The sequence below is a fragment of the Caenorhabditis elegans genome, chromosome IV (genome assembly GCF_000002985.6).
Source record: "Caenorhabditis elegans chromosome IV".
NCBI classification, from domain to species: Eukaryota; Metazoa; Nematoda; class Chromadorea; order Rhabditida; family Rhabditidae; genus Caenorhabditis; species Caenorhabditis elegans.
The window spans coordinates 7,517,376-7,543,471 of record NC_003282.8 but is presented as its reverse complement, the minus strand read 5'-3'; the positions used below and the strand labels follow the sequence as shown (position 1 = coordinate 7,543,471).

At 32.3% G+C, this 26,096-nt stretch overlaps 2 protein-coding genes and 6 non-coding genes across 12 annotated transcripts; 3 read left to right on the top strand and 5 right to left on the bottom strand.

Moving 5' to 3' along the window:
• Positions 1–936: 936 nt before the first annotated feature.
• On the top strand, positions 937–26,027 carry R05G6.10 (the record flags this gene model as incomplete). Of its 5 annotated transcripts, NM_001307272.4 has the most annotated exons (12): positions 937–969; positions 10,720–10,842; positions 14,817–14,882; positions 23,107–23,214; positions 23,590–23,760; positions 23,912–24,054; positions 24,101–24,185; positions 24,562–24,654; positions 24,709–24,959; positions 25,004–25,133; positions 25,309–25,663; positions 25,718–26,014. In NM_001307272.4, the coding sequence occupies 12 exons, from the start codon at positions 937–939 to the stop codon at positions 25,801–25,803; spliced, it is 1,644 nt and encodes a 547-aa protein (NP_001294201.1). The 5 variants fall into 5 exon arrangements, with proteins under 5 accessions (NP_001294201.1, NP_001294202.1, NP_001294203.1 ...); NM_001307273.3 differs by lacking the exon at positions 937–969 and having other exon boundaries at positions 10,732–10,842; positions 25,718–25,803; NM_001307274.3 differs by lacking the exons at positions 937–969; positions 10,720–10,842 and having other exon boundaries at positions 14,835–14,882; positions 25,718–25,803.
• Positions 1,212–10,812, bottom strand: R05G6.1 (Phospholipid scramblase). Its single transcript, NM_068818.4, has 7 exons — positions 10,699–10,812; positions 3,715–3,893; positions 2,957–3,059; positions 2,633–2,732; positions 2,396–2,585; positions 2,196–2,349; positions 1,212–1,707 (listed from the first exon to the last, which is right to left on the bottom strand). The coding sequence occupies exons 2-7, from the start codon at positions 3,771–3,773 to the stop codon at positions 1,576–1,578; spliced, it is 738 nt and encodes a 245-aa protein (NP_501219.2). The 5' UTR covers positions 3,774–3,893; positions 10,699–10,812; the 3' UTR covers positions 1,212–1,575.
• 21ur-10108 lies at positions 3,458–3,478 on the bottom strand. The gene has a single exon (NR_056212.1).
• Positions 4,548–4,697, bottom strand: R05G6.19. Its single transcript, NR_056211.1, has one exon. It is a non-coding gene; the product is annotated as an Unclassified non-coding RNA R05G6.19 (non-coding RNA).
• R05G6.20 lies at positions 4,985–5,128 on the top strand. The gene has a single exon (NR_056210.1). It is a non-coding gene; the product is annotated as an Unclassified non-coding RNA R05G6.20 (non-coding RNA).
• 21ur-9631 lies at positions 8,755–8,775 on the bottom strand. Its single transcript, NR_056209.1, has one exon.
• On the bottom strand, positions 12,793–12,813 carry 21ur-10338. The gene has a single exon (NR_056208.1).
• 21ur-10300 lies at positions 14,181–14,201 on the top strand. The gene has a single exon (NR_056207.1).
• Positions 26,028–26,096: the final 69 nt, after the last annotated feature.

Genomic DNA, 26,096 nt, shown 5'->3' with positions numbered 1-26,096 from the left:
TTTGTAGATCATACGAATTTACTTTAATAATCAAACAACTTTTTGGATAATACAGAATGTATAAACTTTTGGGAACTTTTGTGTACAAGTGCCGGGAAAATTCGAAAAATCAACTCACATCCCAGCTTTCAAAATTAAAGTTTTCAAAATATAAGACCAATGGGGATTTTATTTCAAAAAGAACCACAATTGACTACATTTCCAACTTTCTGTCGTACATTAACCTCTTTATTTTTTCGTCTACTTTCAGACTCATATTGTCAATTTTCTGACACACACTGTTAAAGTTTCTATTGAACATTGAATTCTTTCCAATTTTAGACGCAAACTGTGAATTCGCTAACAAGTATTGTCAACATTCTGCCGCACATCGAATTTTTCTTCAACTCCTGTCGCACACTAATTAAATATTAGAATGAAATCATACGAATTCAGAAATTATTGAAGGTTCATCATTCTCAAAACACCAATGATACATGATGACAAACAACTCAAAGGGGTTTCGTACTAAAATGGAAAGATAGGGAGAAAAAGAAGCATACATATTTCCACCAAGAAATCACCAACACCCTTGTTTGTTGCCAAAATAGTTTTTGAAATAAGAAGAATAATTTGACCACCATGTTCCCCACTTTCCCATTGTTCCAAACTCTTTAAATTGAATTCGTTCGGAGTCTCATTTGAAATACGATTAGTGTACGGGATCCCCCCATCTTATCCGTCTGTCCCTTTTTCGAACTTGCTCTTCTTCTTCTTTTTTTTCTCTTTAGCTCTTTCCCTTCTATTCTTCTACTAATTGCTCCCTTTTCTGGTCATTTTGAATCTTCCGTTGTCGCCTATTTTCTGCATTGTCATTCATGTTATTTCCGGTCTATTTCGTCCTCAATTCCTCCCCCCCCAATTTTTCATCTTTTACAGATTTTTCCGCTGAATCATATGAAGTCTTCTGTCACTCAGTTTTGGCATCAGGTCAGTTATTTAATGGAGCTTTTCTACTACTCAGATCCATAATTGTGCAGTACATTAAAATTTTTTTAAAGCCAAAAAACTTCGTCTCGACAAAACTAAAAATTTTCTATGAAAGCTATCAACATGGAGTGTGCGCCTATAAAAATTGAAGTACAGTACAGTAGTTGGTTTTTTTTAATTTAAAACTTTTCGTTCGTGTTGAGATCAAATACCGTTTCCTGGCGAGATTAACTAAATGCTGATCAAATCACAAATTATTTATTTAAGAATGAAGATTTGGTGACATACAATTAAAAATGAAGAATCCCCGAAATTTTTACAAAATAATGAGAAAATGATTGCGTTTTGTTGAAATTATGATTGGAGAATATTTGAATATTTGCGCTGATTGAAATTGTTGAAGAATTTTTTGAGAAAGGCACTTTGATCTTAGATACTTTTGGGTAAATCAGAGACTATATGGATAAAAAAAGAAAGCTCCCGAGAATATATGATGACTTTCAGTTGATAAAATATACATACAAAAATCTTCTTGGCACAACTGCTTCATAAAAAGGAAAAAACGAATGATATTTGAGAAATTAACCGTGATAGGAAGGGATTTAATTATTGATTTCGTTGGCGGAATTCTTTGACAATGTGGAATAATTGAGGAAAAGCCACTCTAACCATTTGTCCAATTCCAAATACGAGAGAGATTAGACGAAGTTCGTTTTCACAGTTCGGATCCCATTGAATCTGCAATTTTTCAGAATTAATCATAAAACCATTCTGTTTTTCCTTTTTGAAGACCCTAACAGCGTTTTGTAAAACTTGAAAATTTTCTAAAATAACCAAAATCTCAAAATCAAATTAAAAGTTTGTAGAGAAGCTGGTGTGGTTTTTATATGGAAATTGCTTTGAAATACCTATTCGAAAATATTTCAAATTTTGAAGTATGTAACTGAATAGTAAATTGGTAGGATCAAAATTGGTTTCGTGTCACACTATAATGTAAAAGTTTTTGTTCTAGAGATGCAACTATATTCAAGTTAAAAAACCTACATGGTATGATCCAAAAATCTAAAAATAATTACACTCTCTTCAAATATTTGTTGCAAATATGATTAAAACAGTTAAGTGCTAAAAATGCTTTAAAAAATTCTGAATCAGCAGTAAGTAAAAGTTTAATTTAATTATTAATTTTGTAAACGGTATAATTTAATTTACTGTTTCAAGAAACATACCTTAATCTCATTCTCTGACCAAAATGAACGATTCGGTCGAACATTTGCCATAATCTTGTCTTGTGTCAGCACTGACCACGTTTCTTTGCTAAATGCACAACCACAGTTTAAAAATAAACTGCTCAATCCAGATGTCTGTGTCATAACTCGAGCCCTAAAGTTGGTAAAATTTATGAGAATAGTCATTATTAGAATCTCACCCTTTCAATTCATCAGTGTTTGTTTGAATGAGAATGGTTCCACCGAGTTCACGAAGTTCATAGACTGTCATTCCAGAAACCGGATGCTTGATTTTAAGCATGCTACTTGTGTCTTCAGTGTCGATTAACGTAATTTCACAGATTTTTTTACTGCCTTCTTGAAGAATTATCTCATCTGGATAGACACTTGCTGGAAAATTGAATTTTTTAAAATAGTTTTTATGATTATCTTCTAACCTTGCATGATTCTGTAACCTTCTTTGTTGATAATATCCAATTCGACAGGATCAAACTGTGCAGAGTTTCGAAGCACATAGTGTTCAATTGCTCCTTGTAGCTGAAAAAATTGGAATTTACTGAAGTCTTTAAAACATTTAATCTAAGGGATTTGGTTCTAATTTCCGTTGAAACTTTTCTTTTTTCTTCATCTAATTCTCTGTCATTATTCTCCATCCAGTCCCGTCCTCTTGCTTGTTCTAATATCTGGTTTTTTGCAGAACACAAAACAGAACAAATTAATTCTTTTCATTTTCTTCCAGTTTTCTATTTCATTCAACAAACCTGTGCCACATCATTCATTTTCACTCGAACTTCATCTAATTTCTGTAGAATGTGAACTGCTTCAATTTTGGTGAGTGTCGGTGCGATGGCTGTTGAGAAGCGTCTGCAACACTTTTTCCATTATTTTTGGGTGGAAAAATTGAGGAATCAGTTTTTGCAATGAAATTGGAAAAGGAGCACTTGAACAAAGAATAACGCTTTTTTTGCGCTTCTCATTTCCCCTTTCGTGCATTTTTTTGGCGGAGCCTTTCTTGGAATGAAAAATCTTTATTTCCTTTTTCGAAGATATGTAGGCAGTTTTCATTATCTAGATTTTATTTCATTTATGTATTTAAAATTGCCAAAAGTTAAAATTCTGAAGGATTTTAACTGGTTGACTTTGAATATTTTCTTGTTTTTTTTCTGTTTTATCAAAATTCGTGTTTGTTCTAAAACTTAAAGTATAGCTTCTGATAGTGAGAAAATCTTTTCAACGAATTTTGGTTTTTTCAGCATGTTTTTTCAGCACTTTTAACATTATCATTATGGTGCATTCGCGATAATATATACGTAAAATGGGTGAAACAGAGTATATTTATAAATTAAACACGATGAAATCAGATAAAAAACGCAAAACAAGTTTAGGCAATTTGCCAGGTATTTGGATAATTTAGACTTTTTGAGAAACCATAAAAATTGTCAAAGGTCTACAATCAGCACTTTGAAATGATTAACATGGCTATTTTAAAAATTTATTTATATCTAGTAGCTTTACATACCTTGCTTGTCTCGATATTTGTGCAGTAACTGAAGAAGTTCTCCGTCCAGTATTGGTCATTCCGTCCGGAGCGTTGTTCGACTTTTCAGCCGCTTTCTGATTCTTCTCCTTCTGCTTCTTCGACTCCCTTTTTGCTCTTTTTGCCTCTTTTTCAGCAGTGGTACTTGCTGTCAGATGCTTCTGTAACGAAAAATTTCTGAATAAGGACGTAAATGTATTTGATAAGTTATTTAAATTTATTCAAAGACACTGCTTTTCTCATTCATTCACATTTATGAATATCTCGATTTATGAGAACGAAGAGGCGGATGAAGGAAGTTTTTTTAATGAGAAGAGGGAGGTAAATTGAGTGTTGATACTTTTTTTAATTTAATGATAGACTAAAAAGTTGAATTAGTAATTCATTAATTTTAGGAGTAAAGATCAAATTGTCCTCTAGTGAGTGTTTGTTAGTAGCCTGATTTTATAAATATTAAGATTTGTTGTTTTCTTAAAATATAGTTCATTTGAATTTTCAGAAAATTGATTCTAAGAAGTGTGCCAGTGTCCAAAACGTTTAGGAGTACTATCATTTTTGAAATATATATATCAAAGAAAAATATAATCATTATCGTAGAATATCACTAAAAATTTATAACAAATTTCCGATAAGACTCGGAAAATTGCAAGAAGTTTACTTTCCAAATTAGTTTTTTGTGGCGTCCATAATCATTTAAGGAACAATATCATAATTGTTTAATTTTCAAAAAATAAATCAAGTAGTATATTTGAAGAAGAACATTGGTTCGAGAATGAAATCTGTTTCTTTCCGCAAAAAAGTGTGCATCAAATCGAGAAAGGAGTTATGTAAATTTGGCTAAATATCAACTGTGTATTAAACTACATACTTATAAATCCTAAGTCACGTAGAGAAATTAGGAAAATCGGTGATTTTTTCAATGTGTTCCACAAACTAGTTTTGTGAAAAGTAGTTGATTATCTAAAATCAAAAAGTGATCATTTAGAATTATAAGTAATCGAATAATTATTTCAAAGTGCCAAAGCTCTAGACGTCATAATGAAATTGTTTCTTTTTTGTAATGTTTTGTTGCAAAACATGCGAATAAAATATGACAAAAAAAGGCGAGAATCAAACGGACATTTTTCATTTTTCAAATTAAATTTGTATGCTTCTGTGTGAGTGTGTATTTTGTTGAATTGAGAGTTGTCAAATGGTGTAATGATGGGTGGAGAATTGGATCCAGAAAAGAGAGAGAAGTGCTCATTTCGATCGGAAGCTTTTCAAAAGTTCTTTTCTGGGTCACAGAACTTTGCCTTCTTAGCGTGATGATTCTCCTTCATGCCCTCACTAAATCCGGCTCGAATGGATTGAGTGGAAAAAGGAGAGGATGAGGAAGAAGTTGCGTGTGATCTCGTGTATGCTACTCCAATTGAAAATTTAAGTGAATGGTGATATTGGTAAAGAAGAAGGAGAAAAATGACGAACTTTCGTCTTTTTTTTTCTGAAATCCTCTTAAAAATCTTGTTCTCCAAAAATGGAAACTGAGCGAGATTAAGATGAAGGAAAAAAAGGATGTTTACGTTTACGAGGGTGGAATGAGAAGCAATTGGGATGGTCTCTGATTGATGAAGCAATAAGAAATAAGACAAACAAATATATTACTGTTTCCTTGATTTTTAATATAAAATAGCGAACCTTTCTTCTTTGATGTGAATTTTCAATTTGTTCACCTAACCTCAAAATTGTTGAACAATGTGACGGGATTAGATCTAATCGGAGCATAGTGACGTTGGATAGAATGCGAATAAATAGAAGATGCCAGAGAATTTCGAAATTTTGAAAATCAGCAGAATGAGGTAGAGCACGAAGATCGGATGGGATGAAATTTCAACTACTTCGACGAATATTTGATTATTTCAAAACGGAAAGTAGTTTTTTATGCAAAAAGGAGATAGTTTCTGCTGTGGAATAGTCCAAGCTTTAATACGGAATTCTACTAAACTTTAACTAATTTGAGCTGATACTAAATACTAGACTTATAAGGGTTATGACATGGCAATATGTTTCTTCAAAAACGTATACTCTAATATTTTTAACTTTAAAGTACACTTGATTTTCTCTTTTTTGCTGCACTTTCTTAATTTCAATTAAATAATTAGTTAAATCACCAAAAATGAGGACGAGGCGACTTAATGACATTAAAGGACAGTGGAGATTTAGCAATAATAATTATTATATTCCAATTTCCCAAGTTTTCCAAAAATATAATTTTGAGCACTGTTGTGGGTTCGTAGACCTATAAAGTTTGAATACGCACTATATAACTCGTGGACAACATTTTCGGTCGATTTCCAAAATTATGGTAGGTGGAAAATGACATTTCTCACCTTTTTGCGCTGTGACTGTAAAAAAACAATTAAAAAATTAAAACATATATTTGGACATTTTAGTACTATTAAAAATTCCGAACTACTTTGAAAGTTATAGAAAATGAATCGGCTCGAAGAGTTTTGCAGAAAACCGCTAGGAATTTCGTTGGTATTTTTTCGATACAACTGAAAGGTGCTCCCAAATTTTTTAAAAGGAATGTCACCTCAAATTACTTTTTCTCACCTTCTGAATTCTTTTATAAGCATCTACATCCTCTCTAAATATCTACGTAATGTTTTCAAAACTATCGTTTTGTTTTGTTTGTTTTCTAGTCTAGCCTACTATATTTCACTTTGAAATTGAAAAAAAATGGGGATGAGCAAAACTATCAAGGGTAATGAAAAGAGTAATAAAAGCATGTTGATAATGATGAAGCTTATTATTTATGACTGGACTCGAAAGCGAGTAATGTTGCGTTAATGAGGCGGAGTCGCGAACGACGAGCGAGAAATATAGAGTCAAAAAATTTTTGAAAATCTAAATGATTTGTTTTTCATAGTAAAGATTGAGAATTTTTAAAGAAAAAAACAAATTTAGAAAATTTTCTCTGAATTAGTGTAATAAACATTTCAAAAAACCAATAAAAATCCCAACATTTTGAATCTACCAGGAACGAAATCAAGGATACTCTCACCGTGTTTCTTTTATTGAGAAAAAGTGTCTTGTTTTAACACTTTTGAAATTTTGTGAAAAGTGTGTGCTATGACAACTAACTGATAGTACTTTTCAAATTCCATACTTGGAATCTGACGTAACTCGAATTAAATGAAAAAGCATGAAGTAATATTCAATAATGAAATCTTCCCAAATTTATTATTTAATTCTTTTGGGACTTTTTTGTCACTAGAGACTGTCTAGACAACATCTAACTCTCTGTTTCATCAGATTTTCGATCAAAAAGTGCATTTAAAGTATTTTTAGAATGAATACAAGTTACTTGACTCAGCAATTGAAAAGAATAGATTTGTGATTTTTTAAATTCTGTCGAAAATATCTGTGCTCTTGGGTAAATGACCGAGTCTTGCTTTTTCCTCTTTCGAACGCAATGTTTCGTGTCACTTGTTTCCTATGATTTACGATGTTATAGGCGATAAAATGAGTTGTTTTTTCTACTTTTGGAGTACATTCAACAAACTAATAAAATTAGTACATGACCCTACTCTGGCCCCGTTTTGGTTCTCATTTTTAATTCAAATGTGATTTGCTTTAATTTGTAGTTATTATTAAATAATTTCCAGTATCATCTTTTCGTTTATTAATTTAGAAGTTACGTCGTAATTATTTACGTTTTAAATCATTAGAATTTGGTTTAAAAGTTGGGAGTATTTTGAAAAAATCTCTTAAGTAGAAAAAAAAACATTATTTGCAAAATAAGGAAGTGACACTCGGGAAGATTCGATTCTTGAAAAATGTTTGGCCTGATCGAGAATCTTAAGAAATACGAGGGAACCGATTGAGCTAATAATGAAGGATGTGGGGGCAAAAAGAGAGAAAACACCTTCTGAGTAGGAGAAAAAAATCTTTGAACTATAGGACATCAATATTTGAGATTTCAAGCAAAAAAATCATTAAAAGCAGTCTAAAGAGTTCACTATTAAACTAAAGGCCTTGTCGAAATTGACGCTCTTTCCTAAAACAATATTCTGGAATGAGTAGTCGTTTAAATGAGAATAAAGAAGAAATGAGAATATGTATGATTGAAAAGGTAAGCTGCTAAAGTAGAAAGACTAAATTTTGAGCAACGTAAGTGAAAAAGTCTCTGAATGGGATGATTTATGAACGTGTTGGTGCTGTCTGGCTCAAGTGTTTGAATCATACACTTGTTTGTTGGAGAGGACACCAAAAAAATCTGAAAATTTATCTTTGAATATTTTTTAAAATTTATAAAATCAAGAATGTTTTGAGAGGTTGAGGACATTGTTATTATTTTAGGGTGTACCTTTTCATGGTTATCTATTTGGTTGTAGATACTCTTTTTCAATCTAAACAGGCACCGGAACGATCGTCAGAAATTCGGTTCAATCATGTTTCCCAACATTACTCCAATTGCATTACTTTTTAGTGCTGATAACTTTTGATTGAATTGTACTGATACAACAAAAAATTCAAAAAACATACATTCTTGATGTTTCCTTATTTGTGTTGTCTGCTTTATGATGCCAAGTCCAATATGTATGCACATATGCATTTTCAATCAAAAAATTGTTTTAGTTGTATGCTCTTTTTGATTTTTTTTTGTTAGTTCCCACATCATTCTGTTCGTTTTATTCCATTTAAACTTTTATTGAAAGTTTGATAAATAGGTGACGATTGGATTCAGACAAGTTTTGAAAGAACCGGAAGTTATTTTATTTGCTAAAGGACATTAGAGCAATAATTTTTTTTAAAGGAGTCCTAGAATGATTCAAAACACAAGTGTTTAAAGAAAAAGATTTTTCTAGAAAAAATAAATGGATGAAAATTTTTGAGAGTCCAAAAATAAAACGGAATGTGTCAAAATCTATTAGTGGTGTCCATTACAACACGTTGAAAGCTCAAATTTCAGTCGTTTTTTTCCGAATTTTACAAAATTGTTCTGAATTGAATCTCTCTCATGATTCAAACATTTTTAAAGTCTACAAGAAAAATCCACCAATATCAAAATTGAACCCGCAATTTCTAAACTACATGAAACAGTAAGAAAATTACAAAAATAATATGAAAATTGAATGAATGAAAACATCAGATTTTGTCTTTGTTTTCAATTTTTGCCGGTAGTTTATTATTTTATTCCTATTTAGATACAAGTCTCGTACCACTAATTGACCCCATTGGGATGCCTGGTTTTCCAAAATAAAAGGAAATATATTAAAAAAAAACAATGTGTAGGCGGAAAATTCATGACATAGACAAAAAGAAGAAAAATAGTGAAGGTGAAATTCTTAGGAGCAAGGTGCAAAAATTCCTGGTCTAACGGGTTTTACTCTAATTGCTTGACACGAAAGGGGACATAGATTGAGAGGGCGAGTAACGTAGAAGAGGGTATTCTATTCCAGCTTTTGAGTCGGTTTGTTGATTGGCGACAAAAAGATTCCAGAATAGTGAAAAAAGATGGGGGAAAAGTAGAAACAGAAGGAAAATGTCAGAAGTGATGTCGTAGTCAAGGGTACTAGTAGTAGGCTTGTGAGCGATAGAAAGCACAAAAAAGAGAGAAAATAGGAAAAAATGGATGCATCATAAAATTGAAACGGGAAAGGAAGAAAGTGTAGGACGGGAAGAGTCAGAGGACTGAATGGAACAAAACGACAGATCGATTGAGATTTTTAAAGCGTGATCTAGAAGTGGATGTATACCCGAGAAAATTTGAATAGTAGAACAGGAGTGTGCAACAGGTTTTCTGCATTTGCCGATTTCGCCGTAATAAGCCGGGCTCGGCAATTTTACTAAACATGTTGCACATTTTTTTCCAAAAGTTGACTAAAACAAATGAGTGTATATTAAAACATACAAAGTTTTAAAAAAAAAAAATTCATTGAAGAGCTCCGCAAGTTATTTGAGGTGATTATGCAAAAATTAAGCAGAAAGCTATTTTGTTTATTCCGTCAGTTTCTAAGTTTCTAAAATTTCCTACAAGATAACACTGATGAATAAGGTTGCCGGGCACAGTCAGTTTCAAGATTTGCCGCATACTCTGAAGCTGCTAATCTCACACAAGGACTTGAATTTTTGACGACCACGTTCACTGCGTTCATTGCAGTCTCATAAAACTTCAGAATTTTATTTCTCAACTTCAGAACGTCATTTTGGAAATTCTACAAAGCATTGAGTTCATAAAACAATTAACAGCTGAAATCGTTAATTCCGAATTTCCAAGTGATTCATGAAATCTAAAATTTTACCAAAACTTCAAAACTTCTAAAATACACAGGTGATACATAGTTTTAAACATTTAGACCTAACTGTGACTGATGTCTACATAAAATATTGAGTTAATAGGAAAACACTCAGTTGGCATGTGAGCTGAAAGCTATATGAATTACAGTGTATAAATAAATATGAGATAATTCGGAAATTTGTTGGATTTTCGAACAACTTAATTTCTTATATTAATCATTTAGATTTTGCTATATTCCGAGAGAAACCAGGATGAGTAGATTGAAAGTTAATATAATAATTTTGTAAGACACAAAAACTTGCACATTTCTTATTTTACTCAATAACCTTTATTCCTAGAATTGCAAAAACTCATGCTCGCCCGATTGACCTCATAATTGATGAGATCGAGGAAATCACTGAACCATTATTTTAATCCACGTGGCACTTACCAATAATCCCATATTGAGGGTCGTTGATCAGAAACAATAAAAGAAAGTGTGGGCAAAGCGACAGTGCCCCGTTTTCATTTTTCTCTTTTCTGCCCGTTATGATAATCATTCTCGCCCCCTCCGTTCTTTTCATAATATTCCATTTTGTTTCTCCACCACTTCCCCCGCGCATACATTATAGGTCTCTTCCTGTCAGAGAGGAGAAGCCTTGTGCTTGAAACAATGAAAAAATAAAAATGTAACAACTAACCGTATCAGAAATCATTTTCAGCCGTGGTCTCCGATGCGACGAAAAAGAGCAAGAAGTTCGAATCCAAATGGATGCAAGACAAAACCGACGACGTTGGAAGTTGATGGAGCTACTGAGAACAATAATGGAAAACTGATATTACCAGTGAGTTTATAGGAAAAATTAAATGACGAAGAGACAGGTGAAAATAAGTTTGCAGTCAAATATAGATTTGGAAAATGAAATGAAGCACGTGATTTTATGATTCTTAAAATAGAGATTTTCATAATTGGTAATGAAAACCAAAGTATAATCATAAATTTAAAATTAAAGTTGCAGTATTTACAATACGGAAATTGTTTGAACCCACTGCAAAAATCCAAATATTATTAATCCTTTCAATTAAAAAATGTATAGTTAAAAATGACAATATCTCTTTTTACTTATCATAATTTGATCAAGTTGACCAAAAAGTCCTCTACTATTTTAATAATCTCTCAAATATTTGTATCTAAACATTGTAGGGATTCATAGATGCGCTCTATATTTTTGAAAAACCAAAGTTTTGAAAATTTGGTATTTTACCAAAACGTTGATAGAACATTTTCAAAAATCTAAACATTACAGATTTCAAAATAAAAACCACTACTTTCCGCTTTGAATCGCATACAAAGTTAATTTACAATCACTTTCAAAGAAACAAATAAAGAAAACAAAATGTCGTAAACTATTAATATAAAACTTCAAGCTCAAATTTCTAGATCTGACTGAAAAATAATAGCTATACATGACTTTTTTTAATCAGTTAGTTTTGTCAATTACATCCAAAAATCTTTTTTTTTTCAATTTAGACGTATTCATCTCAACTACATAGAATAGGGTCAATGGAAGTTGCATTCAATGATTCTGCAATAATCATAAATCTGAAAAGTAGAAAACGTAGTTAAACATATTACTGGAAATTGGATATTTTTTTACATTCTATTTGAGAGTAAAAGGGAGTATAAATTCTGCTTTTTCATTCGATAAACTTTGATTGCATAGTCATGAGATCTGGAAAGATGGTCTAAATTTGAGAATTCAATGAAAAATTAGAAAGAAATAATTTTTAAAAAAATTACTGGTGAGAAAGATAATGATATTGCCTGGCGCTAATAAAAAAGTAAAGTTTATACTGGATATAATCGATTTGAAGTGTTAGTATTCAATACAAAATTGCATGATTTCTGAAGTTCTAGTCTTAATAGTCTACGCATTTATCTTCAACCTCAAAAAATATTTCCCAACTGTGATAGAAAAATCTGAAATCGAGAATGCATGAAATATCGTTATGACTCAAATTGCCAATTGAATTTCTTAAACTCCATTTGAATATATTCAATTGGCAGCTGCATTGATTGCAAAAATTTATCTGAAAATAGTTTCACTTGCCTTTTTTAAAGGATATGTTGCCCAATAAGTGTTTTTTCTTCAGAAACCATTTGAATAATTTTAAAATTCTTTGTTTTAGTAACTTCAGGCTTTTTGCAATTTCTGAAACATTTTTGGAAATGTTAGCTGCCCACAAATCTATCAACGCTGCGTCTGGTGTTAACTTCAGCAAAACTTTAGACTTACCCACTGTCTCAGGGTTATACTGATAATCTTTTTGGCAAACTTACGAATCAATTGTTTTCAGTATGATACTCCAATTATGACTCACTTTAAATAAAGAAGTCATGTAAAAATATTTTTGTTACATCTGATAATGTTGTTTATTTTTGCTGAAAAGTTCTAAAAGTACCTCACGCCAAAAAAAAATTTTTCGGTATTTGTTTCAAGCACTTTCAATCTTCCAATGAAATTATATTTTTTCGGGTTTTTTCAAACTTTTAAAACAAAATTTAATATTATTTTAAGGATGAACAAACATTTTCTACATGTTCATATGTATTAATTTTTTTGAAAAGTGTGATAAAACTATAATTTTCGAACTGAAATTAGCAGATTTGTGAGTTTGTCAAAGAATTTTCCGTATATCCCTGGACCATATGCAGACATAATTTTATAATTTATTTAATAATTGAGTCAATAGAATAACCAAATCTTGATTTTTAATCTGGAACAATCCGTTTATTTTCTATCATTTTCCTCCCAATGTCAATATCCGTCATAACCAATATATCTTGATTGATAGAAACTGTAATTTTTACAAAAGAAAGACCACCTTGCATCACTTATATCATCTCAACAAAACACACACAGTTGGTGGTGACAGACTAGTAGATGAAATGAAAAAAGAAGAAGTGTAAAGTGGATACAGTGACATTTAGACCTTCAGAAGACCAGAGACGGATAGAAGAATCACTTGTTTCGCACCTCGCATTTCCTTTCATTTCTATTTTTTTTCTGTTCCCGCAATCATGAATCTATCGAAAAGAGACTTAGAGAAAGCGACAAGAATCCCATAAATTTTGATTGCGGTTGTCCTCTTTCAATTCACCACGAGACGAGATCAATCTAATTCCGAGCAGGTGTCTTTTTTCTTTTCCATGGCTTTATGTTTCACACTGTCGAATATTTCACATTAATTTCAATGAATTATTTCATATTCAGTTTTTCTGAAATTGTTTTAGATTACTGTAGCTACAGGGAACTATGAAATGCTATGATGGATTACTGTAACCGGAGACATTTTTTAAAATCCGCAAAATCTATTAAAAAACAGTATGAAACTTTTAGAACTTTCCTAAAGAAATAGTGAACCTGTTGAAAATTGCTCAAATCGAATATTACGGCAACCGAAATTTGTCGATCAGCAAATTTTCAACAATTTCCAGCGTTCAGCAATTTTTAATTATCAAGTTTGGTGTTTGTCAAGTTAATTTCTTTGTTTGAAATTGTACTATTCAAAAGCATAAGATCCTCTGAAAATGCCCCTTTTTTCAATTTTTCAATTTTTGGTCAAGCTTTCTTAGAGAAAATTATTATTATCACATTAACCATTTTTTCCGAGAATAACAATATGTTGAGTTTTGGAAAGTAACAAAAGAAACAACAAGGAAGGTAAATTTTAGTTCTCCTTTTTTCTTTCTCAATTGTTTCAAATCGTCGAACCGTGCACTAATACGAGTGGCTGGCACGTCGTAGAGACATTCGAGCTTCTAGATTTTGGTGCCTTGCTCCAGATTTCTTAGAACCTTTTCATTTATATCGGTTCATTTGACCACAAAACACACAGAATGATGTGATTGTCTATTAAAGTCTATTGTCCTTACTAATCTCTTTTTAAAAACAATCTTAATGTTTTTTTTCAGATTTATTTCAGATAATTTATTAAATTTATTCCTTCCATGGTGTTCGATCATTCATCCATTTTGAGACGCTAATTAATAGTGTAATGAACTAACATGATTATCATTATCTTATCTTATCACATTTAATTGTCGGCGTATTTGATCGACGAGCATTTTTTTACTGTTTCACGCTCCACTTATTTTCATTTAAAATTGTTTTCAAAATAATTATTGAAAACAAACTTTGACAACTGAAAATGGAATCACAGCTTATTAGCCACATGTTTATAAACAGAAATAATTCGAAAATATTAGCTCCTGTTATATACATAAATGCATTACATTCAATATAGGCTTTACAGTATACAGTATACAGTATAGGCTTTACTAAACAATATTTCCAAGTCTGTTTGGTAGAGCTGTGTTAATATTTCTAAAATTTTCTAAGTGCTCAAACAAAGTACTAATATAACTATTTAAGCAACGAAAGGTCCAGTTTTCATGTCAATCTAATTTTTTATTTTGTATTCCTATCAGAAGTTGTTTTCCTTCAAATTTAAAAAACTCCAAAAGTATGTACAATAAAGTCAATCATTAAATTCTAAAAGCTACCGTGTTTCCCCTAATATCTTTACTTCTCATTGCTAAACTTTAGCAGCTTATATATAGGTTATTTTTCGGGTTCTCAAAAAAATGACAACAAGCAAAATATTAATTTGTGAGGTATTGAAATTAGCCGAGATATGAGCTGTCAAAATGAGATACTCTGGTGCAGAGGAAATACGGTATTTATCTTCTGGTGACAATTTAAACTTGAAATTTCACACAAAACCTTTCTATTCAAACCATAATCTTTGTTTTCAGAACTCAACAAGTCAACCAATGCTCTCAACTCAATCAGCACGAGGGTACAACACTCTTCCTCGACGGGTCAGTTACTTTCATTGTTTATCAAGGTCAAATCCTTCTAAAATTGCTCCATTTTTGATGAATTCTTTTCCAATTTGTGTGTTCCGAATAATGATAGAAAAAGTGAGGATCATGGATTCAATTATAACCAGCAATCATTCTGTGTTGAATTCATACACGCCCGCGTAGCACCCCTTCTCTCTTTGTTTACGTTTTTGCAATGTCGCTTCTTTCTTCATTCAACGGAAGCTATGACTCCAATTTCAAAACTCAAATTCATTCTTTTGTCATTATTCTAATTTCTAACCAGTCATGACGATTCGGGTGCCTTCTATGCCTGAAATGCCTGCTTTGATCAGGTTTATTCTAGAAAAACAGGTAAGAACACCATGAACCCTTTTTGAACCTTAAGGTTTTTATAGTTTACACATGGTTACATCATTTTTGTAGGAAAAATCTAGAATTTTCGACAAAAATTTTTTTGAAGATTTTTTGACGACCAGCCAAAAAAAAAATTTTTGGACGGATTTTTTTCCAAACTTTTTTTGTTTTCTAATAATGTATTCTAAACAAAGCAAAATCCGCACACAAACCTCAATTCAAAGCTGAAAAGAAGCGAGATCAGAAAATTGCCTGAAAAAATTGGCTCCGAGTTAGGACACTTGGGGTGGTCAAAAATTTTGTGATTATTGTCAAATGAAAGATCATGGTTGATAACATAAATTCCCAAAGTTTCACAAAAATCGATACGCAGCGAACAAAGTTATGATTTTTGACCCGGAACTTATTTGGAGACCTAATACAAATTCAAATAAGTTCCTTCAGAGAAGTCGGTTTCAAAAAAACCTTTTTGGAATATTAATTAATTCATGTTAATTGCACTTTTAAATGAATAACTAGAAACCGTAAAACTTAATTCATGAAAGCAGTTCATTTCTTTTGTTTTTTTTTGAAACTTTCATAAAACTTGGAAGTGCTGTAAGTGGGGATTTTGTCTAAAGTTACTGACTGAATATCCAATTCCAAAAAAAAACAATTGGTATTTTTGAGTTATTTCGAGCATCGCTAAAAATTTGAACTAAATTGTTGAACTAAAAAAGCATGTTTTGATCGATTATCTCAAAAACATTTTCCGCACTGGTGATACTTCACCTATAATTAACTCGGTCAATTGAATTACAGTAAGCAAAGATTTTTTTGCTGCAGTTTCCTTTGAATAAAAAACTAGCAGCCAAAACAAAAAAAAGTTAAACAAATTCTCACGACATTGACCTCTTCTTCCTCCTCATCCTGCTCATTTTTGCTCGGATTTTTCGTTTTGAGTGATGAATGTGCAGTTGTCCATCAGTGACTAATCGCACCTCTCAAACACATTTTGCCCATTTCTGACGGCAATCTTTGAATGAAAAGACACGTTGTACACACAACGGACCTACACCGATAATTACCGTATTGCGGTTGGACAGTGGTGTGATGGTCGTGACGCTGTATTCGAATACTTTTGACAGACACCTGTACTTATGAACAATTGAAAAGAGGGTTTTCGAATGAAACATGCATTACCTCCTATTCCTTCTTCTATTTTTATTATTCTCAATAAACAGGTATGTTCGGAATGTTTAGAAAAATTCATAAATGCTTTAATATAGTTTTAAAATATTTTCGCTGTTTCAAACTAATCCTTATACGGTGAACATTGTTCTTCTGAGAAAGTGCGTTTAAAGGTGCAGTACTAAATTTTCATGTTGCGGCCCTAGAAGACAACATTTTTTACTGAGACTTTTAAAAAATACCCACAATTTAAGATAAAGGGGAATTATCAAATCTATTATTGCATGGTACATTACGCGTATTCTGTTGATTCCTGTATATTTCCAAACTTTTGAACCGCCACAATAAAGATTTAAGAATTTTTTTAGTCTTGATGAGAGATTTTGTGATTATGTTTTGTTTCCAAAACAATAAAACAAGTTGAAAAAATATAGGAAAGTGTTTGATCTTATACAATTTTTAAAAGATAGATTGTAGGAAAATGTGTAACAAGGGAATCTGCACTCTTTTTTACAAATTAAATAAGGTATTGTACCGATGTTAGAACTGAAAATTCCAGAATGTCTTGACTTACATAATTTGGTTCATATTACACTATACCATCTGTCATCAATAAAAAGCGATGATCCATATCAAACAGGCGTAAATATACCGGAACGTCTTTTGATGTCATTCCATATGTCACTCTTTCTAATACCATTTCGAAACATAAGAATTCAATGATTTTCAATTTTTAGAGACACGCATAACCTTATATTTAAGCACTATTCTGTTTTCCTAACAATTAAAATTAATTTAGTAAAAATCTCTGATATCTGAAATTCGACTCAGATTCAGCAAAGTGCTTATTTTTACTCAAAAAGTAAAATTTGTGTGAATTAATTCTACCAAACGTCATTTTTGGAATGGTATCAAAAATTATAATTGTTCAAATATTCTAATTGTAAAAAACAAATTTAACTTCAAAATATTTGGAGAAAGCTGCAGAAAATGAAGACCTGTCTCATTTTCATCTCCAATTTCAATGTCATAAAACGTTTAGCATTAAAACAAAATAAAACTGAGAACAGAAGGATGTGGAATAAAGTTTTGTGTGAATGAGAGAGTCTCTAAGATCGGATTAAGTATTCTGGTCCTGTTTGACTATGAAGTGTGGAAAAGACACCAGATGCAGCAACCCAATTAAACAAATATTTGCTTCATTCAAATGCTTCACTCATTCAACTTTTCAACGTTTTTGATAGTTTTGAACAATAGCTCAAGATGATCTCACTTCACTTTTGTCGGCTCCTATTTCTTTATTTACCGCCTGTTCACTCAAACTATCCTCGTGTGGTCAGCCTGGGCCATTCTTCTAGTCACGTCAATATGTTCTGAATTTAGTTAATCCTTGTATTCAAGTCAACTCACAACGTTAATGTCAGAAACATTTCTAATGGCAACTACTAATCTTTTTTGTTGATTACTATCAGGTTGTCCCATAAGTTTTTGTACTATTTTTTTTTTGAAAAAAATTTATTTCTCTCAAGCGACAAGTAGTACTATTCACACAAGTATTCACCATTAGTGTCCACCACTTGTTGCCATTTACTAGGTAACATCATGATGCCACGGGAGAAGAAATCCGGCGAACGCGATGAGAAGAAAGTGGAGAGTTCAGTTTTGAGATGCTCTTCGTCGTCGAATTGCTTGTCGCGCATGTAGTCACTGAGAGACAAGAACAAATGGTAGTCGGTTGGTGCAAGATCTGGAGAATATGGTGGATGCGGTAAAACAGTCCAACCAAGATCTTGCAGCTTTTGGAAAGTCTTCTTGGCGACATGAGGCCTAGCATTATCGTGAAGAAAATATAGTTTTTCATATTTTCCGTTGGTCTTTTCTGCAACTCGGTCCAATTGGGCACAATAGTAATCAGCAGTGATAGTTTTATTAGTTGGCAACAATTCCCAGTGCACGGGTCCTTGAACACCCCACCAGACACAGATCATAATCTTTTTTGGGTGAAGATCAGGCTTTGGCGTCGGTATTCCTTTCTCACCGATCGGAAGCCATTGACGTTTTCTGGAATGGTTAACATAGAGCACCCACTTCTCATCTCCAGTAACCAGATTGTTCAGCCAATCGAACTTTCGACGAAAAGTTAGAAGTTGAGTACAAACGTTGACCCGAGTGAGCTTCTGTGATGCCGAAAGTTCATGAGGCACCCAAGTTCCAAGTTTTGAAGTAAAACCAAGGCGACCCAAGTGACGTGCAATTGTGCTATGACAACACTCAAGCTTCTCTTCCATTTCACGAAGACTAAGACGAGGCTCTTCCTCCACCAGCTTCACTAGGTCTTCTTCATTTAACTCTACCGGTCGCCCAGAACGTTCTATTTCTTCGAGACTGAAGTCGCCGTTCTTTAACTTTTGAAACCAACTCTTTGCTGTATTATAAGAGAGTGCTCCCTCACCCATCGCACCGCATATGTTTCGTTCCGCTTCCATTGCTGAATGACCAAGACGAAATTCATAAAGAAGAAGCAATCTAACGTCTCGACGTTCAAGTTTGATGATTGTCATCGTGGCAAAGTAGAAATGGATGAAATGAATCTTTTCTGAAAGGGGACGACCCGACCTTGACACGACCTACGATGAAAAAATTTTAAAACTTTCTAGAAGTTTTCGAAAAATATTTGAAAAAAAGTACAAAAACTTATGGGACAACCTGATAGAAGCATCGGAAGGGGTTTTACAATCAATTTGAGTTTTTTAAAAATCAATTTGAATTTTTTTCGTAAGAATTATTTTTTGATAAAAGCTTTGTATTTTCATCTGGATTTTTTTTTGTAAATTTTTGATAATTTTTTTGAAATTTTTTCAAATCGAATTTGATGATTTAACCGTTTTTCTTTCAGCTGGAAAACCATGTATTTTAATATTCTCTGATAGTTTTCTGTATGGTGATGTATTTTCAAAGATACAATTTATATATGTCTCAAAGGAAAACGCGTCTCGATAAGGATTTTTGATGTACCTGAAGCAACACCTTCTCCATGATCCAACTTTGTGGTCCATTTCTGCATTTCCGTTTTTGTCAATATTTGATATGTCTCTACCAGCCTGACACCTCTCTCGAATTGACACCCTCTTTGGGGGTGAGAGTGGTCTGAAGTGCCTAGATATATGCATACATGCTTATATTTCTACTAGTTCGTCTCTAAACTCTCTGGTTTCCACATATTTAATACTTTTTTCTTTGATTCTTTGATTGAATGAGTTCTACAACACAAAAATTGTTTTGAGAATGAATTCTCGGAAAACTGGAGGACACTCTTCTCTGATTTCCGTTGTGTTCTGCACTTTCCTTAAGAAGAGGAAAGAAAATGTGGAAAAGATCTTTTTTGCACCTATGCTTAGTGAATGAGAAAATGATCAATGTCTTAGAATGCCTTAGGAAAAGCAAAAAAACATTTTCAACTTTAATCTTTTGTCTTGATATTTAAATGTTCGAAAATCATTCGATTATTGGTTCATTTTTTGTAAACGGTAGAGTAAACACTAGAAATTTTTTAATTGTTTTTTTTTTCATTTCTGAAACCCCAGTTTTCATCTATCATAATTTCGGAAATTGGTAAGGGAAAAAGTGGCTACTATGTTTTTATATTAATTTATAAAATTAATTTTTTTTGAATTACTAGAAAATTTTACTTTTCTGGAAACTTTGCCAATTTACCGAAACTTTTTCATCAATTAGATTTTTTTTGAAATTTCAAAATCTTGGGACCAGTTTCAACCATTCTTTACATCCTGCTACAATTTCAAAGCGAATTTTCTCGTTTCTTCCTGACATGTTTTGGACCTGTCAAAACACGTTCAATACTCATTTCCTAGTCAGGATGAAGCCTCAATATCCTGGAAATTGTGTAAACTGAAATTCCGTAGATAAATTAAAATCGAAAGTTCAATATTTCATTTAATCAACGAGCAAATGTCTTGTCCTGGTCATTTCTTGTTCCAAATACATTGGCAAACACGTCTTCTTTTCCTGCTTCCTGTCTCTCTCTCTCTCTCAATGTCCTTTTCTCCCGCTATTTTCTCAATTCGTTAATCAGGCTCACGGAGCACACAAACATCACCTTTCGGTGCGCAAAAACAAGAACCTCACCTTGCCGCGTTCTTTGAATAGTTAAATGCCTCGGTTAGGTTAATATTTCAGTTGTCTCATTTTACTAATTCAGTTTTCGAAAATATTTCCAAAAACAACTTTTATTTTACATTAGTAGGTCCATTCAAGTTGCCATGTTACGTGTGTTGTATTTCAAGTTTAAATTCAAATGTCAGTATTTCTTGAGCAGACAATGTAATAGTTGCCTTCCTTTTCCTTTCATTTCTTTCTTCGACTACATTTATCCATTAACAGGCAACATTTTATCCCAATTAGGAGTCCGTTTGGAAAGGAAGTCTGAATCCGTTCTCTCTTTTGTCGTTTCCTTTGGTTTTTGAAGTTTATCTTTTTTTAAACTTTTTTTGATTTCAAAGTACTGATCCTAGTTAAGCTATGAAAGCACCTTCCAGGAAAGTTTTTATTCTGTAAATTTGTGCCTTCTTCTAATCCGACTTTTTTCTTATATCAGCTCATATGTTGGTTGTTTTTGAAGATAAAAATTTCCTACTACAGATGACCAATAATGGAAAATCTCCAAAAATGTTCTGGTTTTTCAACTTTTTTAGTTACAATTTTGGTAAATTTCTAAGTTTTCCAAAAATATGCTTTTTGAGTAATTTTGAGAATTGGTACAGGTTCGAAATTTTCAAATATTCTAATTAAACCGAACTTGAAGTACAAAATTTGGGATTTTTTTTTGGTCCACTTCCAAAGTTTTGACATTTGAAGATTGAATTTCCATCACTCCTTCTTGATATCTTGATATTGATATCTTTGATACATATTAAACAATTTTTCCACTGACGATAGACCTACACCTTTAAAGTTTCTAAGCCTGAAAGCATCCAAACCATTTCTGAAATTTTCTAAAAATGCATGACTGGTTAGAGTTATCACATGACAAATTTTAAAAAATTAGATCAAATGATTGACTGATTAGAAAAACTTGGAGCTAATTTTGACACATCTACCAATTGGATAGTCTACACAAATAGAAAGAAATCGGGAGCTCCAGTGGAACACAATTTATGACATATCTTTCTTTTTCTGCCTGCCTTTCCTATCCTTCTTCTGATCGTTATCGAATCCTCGTCTTATGTGCCGGATCTCCCGCTGTGTGCTGCCATAATCCATCCATGTCTCCTCTTTTGTTGTCGTTTACCGTTGTTTTTGTCTTTTTCATCTGACTTCTTGTCTCTCTTACCCATTCTCATGTACTATTTATGACGTCCTTCTGCCTTTTTGTTCTTTCATTTCCAAAATTAATTAGCAAGTAGTTTCGCAACTGGACACCCTCGAGATATTATAATAGATTCGTTATTATTCTACAAAGGAACCTCAAATCATTTCAAAAGTGGTCAGAATGGGTTTTTGACAGAATATAATGAGAATGGTTTAAAAAAATTAAATATTCTACTCTAATGCTTCAGAGTTTTCAAATTTTTGAGTCCAAGTTTTTGCGAACGGCCAAAAATTGCAAAAAGTAGACAAATTTCGTTTTTTTGAGAGATTGTTTAGTGTTGCTGCATTTTTGAAGCCCTTCATTGTTTAAATAGAAATAATCGAAACAAAATGTTTTAATTTTTTAAAAATGTTTAAAACCCCAATCTTCTAGTCGACTTATAAAATTATGATAGATGAAAACTGATTCATTGCCACTGACTGTAAATATAAAAATTTTCAAACCATTTTAAAAAGTTTTACCATGTTATTTCTTCATTTTAGGATCATATAAGTAATTTATGCATTGCTACAGTATAATTTCAAAATTATTCAAACATTTTTTTGCATTTCCTTCAAGAAAACATGAACAATTTATATTTTAAATGCGGTCTTCTTTTTCCTCGTGACTTTCATTTTTTTACAGTCCAACACGGAAAAAAGCAGCATGTGAGAGCAGCAACCAAACTGATAACGAAAATATTTATTTTCCCCTCATAAAAACCAACTGTAACAATCTATACATAACTCTTCTTAAAAAAGCGTTAGGAATATTCAGAAAAAAAGTTTGAGAATTTCATTTTGGATGTCCTCCCCCCACTCGTCTAACTAATTCAACATCTATTGTCGGAGTGAAGAGCAGCATGTTGTTGTGCTCCTTTTCTCCTCTTCAACTCATTTTCCCCTTCTTCTTGACACGAGAAATATGTCAAAAGTTGGAGCAAAATGTTTGACGCCTTTCAACTCGACAACCATGACTCCGCTTTTTTTTTTTTTTTCTCGCGCATTTTATTTTTTTTTTGTTTTCTCGCGCATTTTATTGCTATCGTCTTCGTATTCTAAAAATTTATTTGACTTTCATCCTGTTACGGTCATTCTAAATTTAGTTTCTTATCTCAAAGTTAAATTCCTTTTTGACCGTTAAAGCATAAAGTTCTAAAAGTCAAACCGTCAGTTCTTATCGTTTTTCACACTTTTCCCCCACCTTTATTCATCTACGTGCTCCCATTCCCATATACAAATATTGAAAACATGTAGGCAGTTGGGGCTACTATCAATATTTACAACTTGAACAAACATTTCGCCAATAATTCTTATTCATTTTTAGGCTGCAATACTGACATCTTCGCAGTCTCAAACAGGCATGATTTCGTTGACACAGCAGGTCAGCGCTGTTCGATTGGATACTCATAAAAGTGATACTTTTGAACAGAATGTAAGTTTTCTTTATTTTTTAAATATTTATAATACACTCCAAAAAACTAAACATTGTGTGGTTATTAATTTGAGGTATTTCGCAGAGAAAACTGAAACTTAAAATAAAATGTTCAGAAAAAACTATAGAAACAATCTTTTTATTTCAAATTGGGTAAAATCTTGAGTTGGTCGAGCTAAAATTTCAATCGGGAAAAAATCATAAAATTTTTATCAAAAGAAACAATTTTTTCTGATTTCATTTTATTTATTACAAATTGGTGAGATTTGAAAGCAATATTGCCATAAGGAACAAACAAATATCTCGCAATCTTGAACTAATAATGTCTAGTAAAAGATCGTCTGAAAACCTCTGAAAAACGTGGATTTTTTCCAGGATCTGGTACTTGATAACACTGGAGCTGTATTATCAGGTAGTCGAGATGCACTTATTCGACGACTTGTTCCAACAAGAGATTTCTGTCCAGATGAATCATATATCTTTTCATTGCTTGTAAATATTCGAACTTTTATCTCTCCACACGAATTGATGCAAAAAATAGTCCAGGTTCGTATATTTATCCCAGAGGAGTTCCACCCTCTCTTGGACACAGACAATCTCTCACATTTGTCAGCTCAAATTGTTTTTTTTTTCTTCGTTTTGATCCGCTACTTTCTCTTTTTGCATCTATGTCCCAACGGAGTGTTTTTTTTTTCAGTATTGCATGTTCGCTCAAAATGCCGACTCACACAATTTCGCGAAGGAAGGCAGAGGGAGAATGTTCGCACATATCTTGAGACTGTGCAGTGAATGGGCAACAAATATACCGTATGATTTTAAAACTGAATATATGAGGACAAGGTATGAAATTATTGAAATGGAATGTTCGATAATAAAGTATGTTCAGACTAAATGAATTACTACGATTATGTGCAGTGGATAAGACTTATCAACAAAAAACAACAGAACTCCAGTCAACATTAAGATCATCGGTAAGTTACCAAAAAATGCTCGGCCATGATAAATTACCACTGGTCAGGAAGTTTTGCTTCAAATCCAGGGCCGAGAGAAATTTCAGATTGTCTGAAAGTGAGCTTGAATCGGAAATTGAAATGAAAATACGTATATGCCTCGAAACTTATGTTTTACATAAATGAGAAAAATGCAGATCTGCTTCGAAAATTGAAACTACGTTTTAAAATATGGATTTCGAGCAAAACTTCTTCACTAGCTGTAGTTTATCATGAACACCATAATGACAAAAAGCTGACAAAAGTTTTTCCAAATCTTGACTGCTTTTTGCAAATATTCAAATTGATAAAACTTTGTCCAGAGGTGAACATCCATATACTTGTATATATATTTCAGCTAAATAAATTGGATCGGTATGAGAAAGCAGTTGCAAATCTTCAAAAAGCTCTGTCAGAAAACACAAATCTCCCAGAACAATCTGATAGTATGGTGAGTTGTCATGAGTTTTAATTAAACCAAAACACAGTTTTTGTATTATTTCAGACGGGATTATTTGTTTTGTGTAATGACGCAAAGACAGTCGCCCAACAATTGACGCATATTGAAATGGAACGATTCAGTATGGTTGGAGTTGATGAAATTGTACAGAGCCTCGCATCGGATCCTTTATCAGAAATCGGAAGACACTCGAAAAATAAAGAAGGAACGATAAGCTCAATATCATTTTATATTGAATGGTTTAATAGGTTATCTGCATTTGCAGCAATTGAAGTTTTGAAACAGACAAAGAAAAGGTTTGCATTTGAACGAAAAAGAGAAAATAAAAAATATTATGCAGGAATCGAGTTGCTGTCTTTGAGTTTATGATTGATATTGCCAAAGAATGCTGTGAAATTGGAAATTTTAATTCAATGATGGCTATTGTTGCTGGATTATCTCTTCCTGCAGTCAGCAGGTTAAAGAAAACTGTAAGTTTAAAAAACTAATAAATTGAAAGGACTGAATATCACGGCGCAATCCAATTTGATTTTTTTTAATTCAAAAATTGGCAACTCTTACTATTAGTGTTCACCATTGTTATGGAATCGGCGAACAAAACTATTACATCCAGTTTCCTATTTACAAAAAACTGTTGATTTACAGTGGTGTCGAGTGGAAAAAGCTAAACTTGAAATCCTTCAACACCAACTGGATCCATCTGGAAATTTCTTGAGCTACCGAGCAACAATCAAAGCTGCTCAATGGAGAGCCGATAGTGCAAGAGGAAATCAACAAAAAATTGTGATACCATTTTTTGTTCTTCTACTCAAAGATTTATTCTTAATCTATCACGGTCATCCAAGAATTCTTCCAAATGCTCATCTCAATTTTATGGCATTTAATCAATTGGCTGAGCAGTTAAGAGATGTCATTCAATGGAAATCAACTGTTTGTACATTTGAAAAGAATCCACAAGTTTTACAATATTTACTGATTACATCAGTCTCTGGAGAAAAAGGTTTGATTGCTTTAATTAAAATACAGACATTTTAAAGATAATATTTTTTTTCAGATTCAATGTTAATGTCATTTGAATGTGAACCTCCAGAATCATCATCAGAACGAGACCAACATAAAAAACTAAAAGGCGGAAAATGATTATTTTATCCTTCATCACTTTCTCTGCACTTCCATGTCAATTTCCTGATCCCATCTCATCATTGTTCCCGTTGTCCTAGTCAAATCTTGATATTATCAAATTCTAGTCAATTCATATCTTAAATAGTTTCTTTTTTATTCCAATATTCAACCGTATTCCCATACCATGGGTCTTGCAACGATCTTGAACTCCTCTGAGAGAATATAATAAATGCATTTTATATATTTGCTTCGTTGGAATAATCATGAAACTAATGTTTCCAAAAGAAATTTGCATAATTTATTTGGTTAAT

What these genes read in the sequence shown, in the direction of transcription:
- R05G6.1 (NM_068818.4), bottom strand. Translation starts at nt 3,773, where the DNA reads ATGACCAATACTGGACGGAGAACTTCTTCAGTTACTGCACAAATATCG. An exon ending in AACACTGATGAATTGAAAGG is followed by an intron (nt 2,350 to 2,395) that starts GTGAGATTCTAA and finishes TACCAACTTTAG; the next exon opens with GGCTCGAGTTATGACACAGA. An exon ending in GGTCAGAGAATGAGATTAAG is followed by an intron (nt 1,708 to 2,195) that starts GTATGTTTCTTG and finishes GAAAAATTGCAG; the next exon opens with ATTCAATGGGATCCGAACTG.